Source organism: Sebastes fasciatus, chromosome 5 (assembly GCF_043250625.1).
Source record: "Sebastes fasciatus isolate fSebFas1 chromosome 5, fSebFas1.pri, whole genome shotgun sequence".
Classification (NCBI taxonomy): domain Eukaryota; kingdom Metazoa; phylum Chordata; class Actinopteri; order Perciformes; family Sebastidae; genus Sebastes; species Sebastes fasciatus.
In genome coordinates, this window is record NC_133799.1 from 6,165,312 (window position 1) to 6,176,794 (window position 11,483).

Below are 11,483 nucleotides of genomic sequence, written 5' to 3' on the forward strand. Positions count from 1 at the left end.
TATATATATATATATTAAAAGAAAAAGGATGTGGAAATATACATATATATATATATATATATTAAAAGAAAAAGGATGTGGAAATATACATATATACATATATATGTATGTAAGCTTTTTATATGTATATATATATATATATATATATATATATATATATATATATATATATATTTCCACATCTTTTTTCTCTTTCATTCATTGTACATTATCTATCGGCTCATTGCGTGATTAGCGTCCTATTGCTGACGTAGTTGCGTCACGTCTCACGCAGGCTCACGCAACGTGCAGCTCCAGCAGCGCATGTTTCATTAGTGTGTGTCAGACGGAGCCTGCAGCTGTGGAGGGGATCGACTCTCTTTACGGGTCTTGGCTCTAAATAAAGACCGGATAAAGAGACAGGCGACGGACGGAGCCTCTCTGCAACAGGACGGGAGATGGATAACAGCAAACGGACTGTGGTGGTTACAGGTTGGTCTTCTTGTTTACCTCCATTGTTGTCAAACTGAACATCAACACCAGGCTGAAGTGGAGGAAAAGTTGTGCAGATGACAGCTGCTGCTAACGTTAATGGCGTCAGACGGTTACTGCTCCACTGTGTGTGGACAGCTGAAGGAAACAGTCTGCTTACAGTTGTTATAACAACAGTTATGTTTTATACAGGCTATATATATAATATAATACTGAGAAGCTAGGGAAAATTATCTTTTTGTTGTTGTTTCCTCAAAGGCCACATCAAACAAAACAATAATATATGACATCATTCAGTGGATATTAAATGCTGCTAGAATCTCTACAGAGCTGGCAATTGTTTATTTTTTTTGTAAAACAGGTTAATAATGCTAATAATGCATACAGTGATAATAATAATAACTTATACAGTAATAATAATAATAATAATGCATACAGTGATAATAATAATAATGCATACAGTGATAATAATAATAACTTATACAGTAATAATAATAATAATAATAATGCATACAGTGATAATAATGCATATAGTGATAATAATAATAATGCATACAGTGATAATAATAATAATTCATACAGTGATAATAATAATAATAATAATAATAATAATAATAATAATAATAATGCATACAGTGATAATAATAATAATGCATACAGTGCACTTTCATAGACTAAGCTACTGGAGCTACCCTGCACTATATTCAGTTTTAACAGTCTCTTCTGCACTATATTCACTTTTTTTAATAGTCCTGTATCACAGCTGTTACTCTGCACTATATTCACTTTTAACAGTTTTCTTCATCTCCTTGTATTTTTATATCTGGTATATGTTTTTGTACTTTGCACTACTAACTTTTGTTGTAACATGTTTTGCACTATGGAACTGTGATGCTGGAAAGTTGAATTACCCTCATGATTAATAAAGTTACTATCTATCTATCTATCTAGTTATTAACTGAGACTTTAATCTGTGTTACAGATGTAATAAACAACAGACAGAGCAACCATAAATGAGCAATCTATAAAACCCTTGTTACCCTTTACTCTAATATTTTGTAGGACTCATATGGAGTATCTTAGGGAGGTGTTTTTGTAGTGATAGTGAAAACATTTTCAACTTCTATGACATAGAAATGCTTCTTCTTCCTGGCTTTGTATTGTGAGTTTCACAACTTGTTCTCAACAATCAGGCCTCTGTCATTACATAGCTTGGCAAAGTGGTTAAAAGTAGCTAAATAACATAATAACAAACCAATGATTGCTTTCCCAGTATTTATATCCAACTGTATTGGATTCTGTATGGAAGCTCATCCATTTTATTTCAGATTTAATCACATTTCTTTGCATTATAATATGAAAGTCTGGAACTGAAACTGTTTTTTTCTGACTGCCTCCCAATCTGTCAGAAGCTGCTTCGCATGTTTGATTTTAGGAAACACATTTTGCATCACTATCAATTAAATAACAAAACCCCAAGTAATGATTACAGTGATATAACTATATCAGTGAATATTGATATATTACTCAGGGTTGTTTTCCCCCAAACAAGACTAATTGCAACTTCACTTACAATATTTTCCAATTGCACAAACTACATCTATGTTTTGAACATTGAATCTGTGGAGGATAACAGAAGCAGTGACTTCTCAGACACAAAGGGGTGCAGAAGCTCGCCGTCCCAGCTGATACAAGTCGTGTAGATTGCCTGGGAACAGCACCTTCACAATAGCGGCCCGGCTGGCAGCTGCCGGCCCCTCACTCTGCTCCTTTTCAGCCGCCTGTCAGACAGACTGATCCCCCTCCACCCAACCCCCAGGGACCCACTGACCCTTGGAAGGGTGGTGGAAGGGGATCCACTATAGATCCCTACATAAACAAGCCTCAGTTAATATCCATGGGCTAATGCTGCGATTGTATAGGTCACATGGAGTGATGCATGGAGCGACTTTTAGTGATAGTGATTGATTTTAATTTGGTCATTCAAGGAAAGCAGCAGTCTGCAGAACTGCAGGCATTTAAATTTGTTTTATAGGAGTGTTTATGTTTTCTGAAAATCTAGTATTTTGGAAGGTTTATGTCTGTATAATGTTGACAGTTTATATTGCAAATGCAATATTCAAGGAATCACAATACAATTGCTGACAGTATCTAGCAGTCATACTATAAGACATGTAAAATGATCTGTATTCAAGCCTTAACAACAACACAGAAGGTACTGTAAGACTTGTGGAAGTTGTACTACATTCGATGTCTGCTTCTCCAGAATGAAATGTATTTGCATTTACTTTGCTTTTTGTTATTTTTTATAGATATGTCTAAGTGATCCCAGCAGAAATGCAATTGTTGGAAGAACAGACAGTACATGGGTTGTTATCATTTCTGTTTGTGATGATGCTAACTTTGTCATTATGTGTACAGACTCCATAGTTGTTAATGTAAACGCAGTACAGCAATCAATATAACATACGTGTTTTGCAGGTTTTGGGCCATTTGGAGAGCACACGGTCAACGCCAGCTGGGTAGCAGTACAGGTGTGTTTTACCCCCCTATTGCTGTTTTAATGCTCATATTCATATTTTTTCTGCGGTGTTAAATTAAATCAAATAGGAATCAGTATGTGCGGGTTCTTAGATTAAAATCAGACTGTTGTAATTCATGTGTTTGTAATTAAATACAATTTAACAAACAATTTACTTACTTGACTTATTTAGCCTTTTTTTTAAATATAGTAAAACAAGGCTAAACAAGCCCTTATGCTTTTGTAAAATGCTTTTTATTCATTCTGGGCAAAAAACATCACTATTACCTCTTAAATGTGGCACACCAACCTAATAAAGCTCATCATGTTTTGCGCCAAGACTTGACAGTCTGCAACAATAGTCTTATAATATAATATATAATAAGAGCAGGTGTGAATTATTAAAAATTTATTTCTCACATTTAGGCTGTTTGTGGCGGTTACATGATGCTCTGATGGTCGCCGGCCGGCGTCACACCGTGCAGCAGCGTGTTTCCCTGCTGGGGAAACTGCATGTGGGGGATGACGGTGGTTGTCAGGGTGTCTAGACGGACTTGATAAGGATATTAAAGGCAAACAAAAGGCTGCTTTGTGACGGGGTCACAGACGTGGTCAAACAAGCCTCTTTTCAATACAAGTGGGGGTCAGTGTCCAGGGCTGTTCGTCCAGCAGGGAGACTGGGGGAGGTGTCGGCCCACTGGCTGTGAATCTGACCATTTATCTTACTTATAATATGTATGATTGCATCTTTTATTTCTTGCTTTTCTTATACTATTTATGAAAACCGTTGAGTATTGCAGTTATAATTTTTTTGTTTTTTTACGAAAAGTATAAAATAATGTTATTTGGAAAGGACAAGGCAAGTGAGAGGCATCTGTCCTCTAAGAAATGCAAAAAAACGACATTTACCTGCTTGATTTTCAAAATGTACGAAAAATTAGTTAAATAACATTTCACAGAAACATTTGGACATGAATTATTATCATTGGTTCTGAATATGCTTTATCAGAAAGTTGTTTATTTTACATAAATTGCTCGGTACATTTGTGCGTAACAAAAAACAAGTACTGCAAAAGTCAAGAATCATAAATCTAAAATAGAAATTTATAATAAAAAATATGAAAAATATATATTAAAATATGTGAAATGTCTGTTTTTAAAATAAAAAAGAGCTATACAGTGTTTAAAAACAAAGAGGAATGAGCAAAATATTGACCAAGGAATGTGCAAATGTACAGTTTAAAGAGTACGTTTCAAAAATCTGATTGTGATTGAAAATATTGTTTTAAACTCATATATATATATAATAGCAATATGAGAAGATATAGATAAGAAAATAAGAGGGAGAAGTGAAAAAAGATTTTAAAAAGCTGCTATTCTACAAAAAAGGAATACACTTTGTTTGTCAAGGTTATCTACTATAGTTTCAGAACATGTGTTTTATCTAAACTCAAAGGTTTTAAAATACAGGAAAGTATTTCAGCTTTCATGTTTTTGTTTGTCCTGACAGGAACTGAAGAAGCTCGGACTGGGCGGTGAAGTGGACTTGCATGTATCCGAGGTCCCTGTAGAGTACCAGACGGTCCAGAGTTTGGTTCCTTCGTTATGGAAGAAGTATCATCCACTGGTAAGAGGAGAACATAGTGTTACCTCTCCACATTATTCAGCTTTTAAAGGTGCAATACAGCAACTGGTGTCTGCCTCAGTTCCAGGTTAGGTCTGACTTTATTTACAGGTTTCAGGTGTTGTGTGAAAGCAAATGTAAGTTATAATTGGATCCGCTGGGCCCTGAGAACAATCAGATAATAACAAATGCATGCTGTGTTAAATTAAATTACATACAATTATGCAACACATTACCGGCTTGACTGCGGCTCTGAAGCAAGCTCGTTAAAAATGTGAAAATTGATACTTGGGTTTTATTGGGGTCCATGTCAGCTCTGGTTTAGTAATCTGTTTCAGATCTGTGTTTTGTGTCAAATATAAGTGGATTTCTGCTCCTTTTTTATAGACACCTCAGGTTCAAACAAGCAGAGAAGTCAGAGAGCTGCCACAGATATATTGTAATATCTATATATTCTGACTTGTGTTTTATTCATGTCTTTGTTTGCCAGTTGGTTGTTCATGTTGGAGTCTCGGGTATGGCCACCACTGTCACGCTGGAGAAGTGTGGCAGAAATCACGGCTACAAGGGCCTCGACAACAGCAGCTTCTGTCCTGATTCACAGTGTTGCATTGTGGGAGGCCCGGACTGTATCAACTCAGTTATTGACATGGAATCAGTCTGTAAGAGAGTGACCGCCTCGGGGCTGGGAGTAGCTGTGTCTGTCTCCAAAGACGCTGGAAGGTAATTATTACCTCCGCCAAGGCCGAAGGCCTAGGAAGGAGGTTATGTTTTCACCGGTGTTGGTTTGTTTGTTTGTCCGTTACCAGGATTACTACAAAAGTCTGCGATGGATTTGAATGAAATGTTTTAGAGGGGTGGGGTGTAGCACAGAGAACAATCCATTAGATTTAGATTAGACTGTAGATTTGGCGTTTTTTCACATTAAACTCAGTGAAATTACAGTTGAGTTCGACCAAAGCACACTTGGTGATTGTTGGAAAGAGTAACGACGACGGTTGAGGTGACTTTTATTTTGTTTCTGTCCAGTTTGAATGAAGTGTTTTTTCGATGCTCCGCTACGTACAGCTGATCTCAACATAAACAAAAATACACATGGATGATGGCGCAAACTGAACAGAGAGGGGGGCGGAGGTCTGCGCTCTCCGAGTGCCATTCTAGTTTACTTTATTTTTTACAGTTAGAATCAGCCTTTTGTTTTGCTCTCACCTCTGGATCACATGTTTCAGCTCCTGAGGGATAGAGACATGAAAACACATTCACTTCACAAAAAGAAAAACTTCTTTTAATGGGAAAAAATGGAAGAAACATCAGGAAGAGCAACAGAAGAGGGATCCCTCTCCCAGGACAGAGAGACATGCAAGAAATACTATTGTCTAGGCTATATTTTAAGGAACCTCTCGCCTGCCTTCCTGCTTTATCACCCATAGCCGTGCAGTTCAGAGGATGAGATTGCTAGTTTGCTAGATTGATAGTTTGGGTGTTTTGAAGTGGGGTTGTATGAGGTACTTATCCATAGTCAGTGTATTACCTACAGTAGATGACGGTCGGCACGCCTCCAGTTTGGAGAAGCAGACAGGAGTTACCACACGGAACCAAAGCAATGTAGCGCTGTGGAACGGGGCCGGCAGCAAAATGTATTTTAGCCCACTTAAAGTGTACGCTAGAATTTTTCTGCCGGTTTACCTTGCCGTCAGACAGTCCTTTCAGACAGGGGAACTTAAGTCGTATCCATCTCGCAAAAGCCACCAGATGTACCTCATACAACCCCACTTCAAAACACCTCAAACTATCCCTTAAAGTATGCCAACTATTGTTGTGATCTAGCAAATGAGGGCTTAGTGTGCACTCATGTGTATGGCTAATCTGTGGTCTAGGTATGCAGAAACTTACAGTCATTTGATGCTGTGCTTTCTTCCCTAACAGGTATTTATGTGATTTCACCTACTACACGTCTCTGTACCTGAGCCACGGTCGCTCTGCCTTCGTTCATGTGCCTCCTCTTGGAAAGCCTTACAGCGGGGAGGACCTGGGCCGAGCGCTGCAGGCCATCATCCAGGAGATGCTGGAGCTTCTGGACCAGGCTGAAGAGAAGATCCACTGCCAGCAGCACTTCCACTAAGTGACCTACAGATGCCAACCAGCCTCTCCAGCCCTCACCACACAAGAGAAATTGCACTTAACCACAAGTAGCCAAACTTCTTTTTTTTTTTTATTGTTGTCTTTACTTGGACAAAATGAAAACTTCAGTGTATCGCATGTTTCCAGCGTTTGTTTCTCTTTGTCTTACGTTTTTGCTTCATGTTTTTCTAGCCCCGACCCAGTTATGTTTTAATGTCTCCCGATGGCGAGAAGATAAAACGGGAGCCTAACTATGCTGTTTCACACTTGATGTTGAGTTGTTTCTTGAGTCCTTTTTTCTTTATAAGAAGTTGTAATTTTGCCTTCTTTTACAAAGGTTATTTAAATCAGGGAACGGGTTGGTTCCAGCTCATATTCCCCCCCAACTTTGTTGGCCCAATTCTGACAGAAAAAAACCCAAATCCACCCTACTGAGATCTGGCCTCCAGGCTGTGCAATGTTATTTTATAGATCTCAAGTTCAGTGATTTAGTTGTAGGTATATCAGAATTGCCATAATGGCTGCACAATTATTTGAGAAAGTATTGAGCATTGCAATTATTACCACACAATTTCCTCTGAGGGATCTGTGTTTTGAAGTTGTGTGCGACACAAAATATGGTATACAATATAATTTGTATATCCATCAATATTCTTTTTAAGTAACTAAAGATCTTTTCTCTCTTATTCATTTAATATAATGAGTAACTTTTTTTAAATGTTAAACTGTTTAGAATACCTGCAATTTAAACAAAATGTTTAAACAGTTTGCAACATTTCAAGATCAAACTTGCAAAATCACAAATATTTCTTTTTTGTGCAGCCCTATTTTTTATTCCTTGATGAAAGCTTTCTGTTGTTCCCTTCATTGAATCAGGCATAGCTGCTTATTTTATCTGAAGATTTGATTTGATGAAGTTGGACTCTCGGTTCAGTCAGAGTTGGGCCTGGAATTTCATTTCTGTAGCACTTTCTTTTTTGTTTTTACATTTTTAAATAATCTGGAATATGGACAGCAATTGTAGCCATGTGAATGCTTGCATTTGGTATTTTTTATTTTCAGTCACTTTAACTTGAGATATGTAGCTTTCCAGACATATGTTTTATCTTGTTTGCCCCCCAATGATTATAATTATGCATGTGAGGTATCATGCTTTATAGCTGCTTTATTTTCCTGAGCTTTTGTTTGTTCTGTTAAACAAACTGCAGCAGATTCTGTCACTGTGTTTGTGATGGTGCTTCCTCCAAGTGTAGATATTCAGTTTTATGTTTTTTTTATTGTGTTTCACGGTGTAGATCAGTGTTTCCCTGGCCGCTGAGTCGTCAATCAGCCCATTTACAGCCCACAGCTTCAGTTTGATCAGTTTTAGTAGAAATGTTAGGCCTGCCGCATTCTGCTTCGACACCCAGAAAAACGATTTGTCTGTTGTAAACTGTCTTAGCCAGTCTTAGGAAACTAATACTGTGCTTAGCGTTGCAGCAGTAGTACTCTCATTGCCTTTCATTGACTTTTTCATCAGTTAAGCAAGCTGGTGCCAGTAAGTTTGAGTATAATTTTCAGCGGTGTGTGTCATTTTAATTGCTATACAGCTCCATGGTTTGTATCATAAAGTAGCACATTGGAGCACTGAGCTGAACAAAACTGAACTTCTTCTCACACCTAAATTTTTATCTTTTGTCATTCCACTTAAATCTTGAATGTGTGGTTTAAAAATGTCTGGTGGACTTGTTGAAATGACGGGCAAGTTTTAGTTCCGATGGTGCTGCAGGTGCTGATATTTTACTGTGTGGCTTTGTGAGTGTTGAGAAGTGAAAGGGATGCGGAGGAGGAGCTGCCCCTAAAGCGTCTGCTCACAAAAGTGAAAGCCTCAAGTTTACAAATGAGGTGACCTCTGACCCCTGTGCCTTGCTGTTGTTTATGTGTGTTATGAAAAGGCCTTAAAAATATGCAGCGGGTCAGTTCAAAGATATATTACTGATGCTGTCCAGTCAGATGTGTGGCTACCTCAAAAATATGTTGTTGTTTTTTATCTCGTGTGTGCTCTGTTGTACAATAACTTTATGGCTCTGTGATTTAATGTGAGTTTCTCTGTTTAGGGAGAATCCTCCGAAAGGTGTCTTCTGCTTCTGACATTAACAAAGAAAGCACTGTTGCATTAAGTAACCTTGGCTTTTAAAAGGAAAGGTTTTGAAATAAAGAGAATTAAAGGATTACGAGGAACATCTTTGTGTCTATTATTACAACTCTGTATTTGTTCCACTGCTTATTAGTTATACCTATTAAAAGCATGTACTTTATTTGTTAATTGTGTTAATATAAAGTTGGTAGAGTTGGCATAAAAGGTCCATCAAAGATCATAGATGTTACTATGAAGCACCACTGTGTTGTAAATAATTGCCCTGACATCTGCACTTGTGGGTTTAGCTCCTGCAATTTTGCATCATAAAAAGTAGAAGAAGAAACAGTATTGCCTATTTTTGTAATAGTATGCTGTTTTAGCTTTTAGTATGCAAAAAGTAACATACCATACACTTAGTGTTTGGGAGTAAGGGAAATTATACAAAACATGCCCCAACAGGTGTCATATAAAGGTGCCAAGTTTCAAATTTAAAAATAGACGGCACATCACAGCGGTGATAACAACAGTTTGTTTACACTCTTTTCAACACTCTTCCCTATTCCACCATATGTTGCAATGTAAGCACTCAGAATTGAGAGATTTAAGAAAGTATGAATGCCACGTGTTTTGTCAAATTTCCAGTGTAATAAATAATGGCTGGTTCAACCTGCTGGGAGCCCTGCGGGGCAATCTCCCTCCCACATGTACAGTATGTTCCCTTCTGCCTCCAAATTCCCTACTAAGTACAGTGCACACATTAGACTACAGATGTCAACTTTTTTTTAAACCAACTGGTACATCTGTGCTTGAGTACTATTAGGGCTGTCAATCGATTCAAATATTTAATCAGGATTAATTGCATAATTGTCCAGAGTTAATCGCAATGAATCGCGAATGAGTCGCATATTTTTTATCTGTTCAAAATGTACCTTAAATGGAGATTTGAATTTAATTTAATTTAAGAATTTAATACTCTTATCAACATGAGAGTGGGCAAATATGTATGCTGCTTTATACAAATGTATAAAGCAGCATACCCATCATACCCCTCTTAGAAAGTACACAATCTTCTAATTAATTACTTAACGGCAACAGGAATAATGGAGGGAATTTAATTATTATTGTTATTATTATTATTGTTATTATTATTAATAATTATTAATTACATTTTATTGTTATTTTTTTAATTTATTTTTTATTATTTATTTATTTATTTAATTTATTTATTTTCCTGCCAATCTACTGCTCCACACTCCAGTCCAGTAGGTGGCGGTAATGCACCTCTAAGCTGGTTTGCAGGTCCACGATTTCTGTTTCTGGTAACCGGGAATATGATCAGAGTGAGAGCTCTGTTGTCATAGATGGTCTCCAGCCTCCAGTGTGAACTAGTGATAGGAATTCCGGCTCTTTTTAGTGATCCAGATCATTTGGCTCAGCTCACCAAGAAGAGCCGGCTCTTTCGGCTCCCAAACGGCTCTTCATTTTACCACTTCTGCTTTTTAAAATTCAGACACATTTAGCGCTGTTTTGACCTATGATTAGTATGTGTGCACATATATCACTTAAATTATTCAATATAATTCTACTAAACCTTATAATTTCCAGAATACCATAATTTGACATGCTGCTTCGTTTACGACTGTCACTCATCTTGTCTGCTATTCGCGCACCACACTTCTCTCTCACTTTCTCTCCTCCTCTCCCTCCTGTTCTGTACCTGTAGACCGTCAGCGCGCCGCCCCTCCCTGCTTGATGATCCTTGTCTGTCATCACCTGATTGGTTGCACGGACATCATTAACACAACATCCAGTTACAGTCATTGCAAGGAGTGCCCGTGGAGAAGATCGTCCTATTATTCTGCCTTGAATTAATTAAAGAAAAAACTGAAAAAAACTGAAAAAAACAGCTCTCGGACGGGAGCCGTCTCTTATGGTACGTGTCCAAAGGGGCGTTTTTTATCGCGAGGGGACGCGACGCTTCCCAACATTGGACGCTTAGTGGGCTGTCACTAGACACAGGCTGTCCCCACCTGATTGGACGAACGCTCTCCCTCCATGGGCGGCTGCTCCCAGCTTTTAAACCGGAAACACTATGGAGGCTCGTTTGGAAACTTTCTTCTCTTATTTTACGAAAATAGTTCACCGAAATGTGTTTCTGAAAACATTTTAGGCGAGAAATAAGCCGCGCAGCTGCTGAATCTTTTCCTGCTTCAGCTTCCGAAAAGCCAACACTAGGATCAGCATTGATTCATGGAGAGACCTTTGCCTGGTCAGCTACCATTACTGCCAAGCAGGTGAAATATAGAGTGATATTGTGGTTTTAGCTGACGTGTGTCGCCTCACTGTTTTGAGCGATGCTCGTTCATGTCTATTTAGAGCGAGCCAAACGCTGACTTTCGTTGACTTAACGGCCACAGGTGTCGCTGTTAACAAGCTTTTTCGAAAGTTACAAACAGTCCCTTTAACACAACATTCAGTCACAGTCAGTGCATGGACTGCCCGTGGCGCGGAGAAGATCCTATCATTCTGCCTTGAATTAAAGAAAAAAACGGCTCTCGGACGGGAGCCGGCTCTTATCGTTCACTTAAAAGAGCCGGCTCTTTGAACCGGCTCGTTCTAGACGACAC

The 11,483-nt window shown here is 38.2% G+C and overlaps 1 protein-coding gene across 1 annotated transcript; it reads left to right on the forward strand.

The window, feature by feature from the left end:
* Window positions 1-306: 306 nt before the first annotated feature.
* LOC141767441 (pyroglutamyl-peptidase 1-like) lies at window positions 307-7,325 on the forward strand. The gene is made up of 5 exons (XM_074634732.1): window positions 307-471; window positions 2,953-3,005; window positions 4,503-4,619; window positions 5,107-5,339; window positions 6,543-7,325. The coding sequence occupies exons 1-5, from the start codon at window positions 438-440 to the stop codon at window positions 6,736-6,738; spliced, it is 633 nt and encodes a 210-aa protein (XP_074490833.1). The 5' UTR covers window positions 307-437; the 3' UTR covers window positions 6,739-7,325.
* The last annotated feature ends 4,158 nt before the right edge of the window (window positions 7,326-11,483 follow it).

What these genes read in the sequence shown, in the direction of transcription:
- LOC141767441 (XM_074634732.1), top strand. Translation starts at nt 438, where the DNA reads ATGGATAACAGCAAACGGACTGTGGTGGTTACAG. An exon ending in CCAGCTGGGTAGCAGTACAG is followed by an intron (nt 3,006 to 4,502) that starts GTGTGTTTTACC and finishes TTGTCCTGACAG; the next exon opens with GAACTGAAGAAGCTCGGACT. An exon ending in GGAAGAAGTATCATCCACTG is followed by an intron (nt 4,620 to 5,106) that starts GTAAGAGGAGAA and finishes TTTGTTTGCCAG; the next exon opens with TTGGTTGTTCATGTTGGAGT.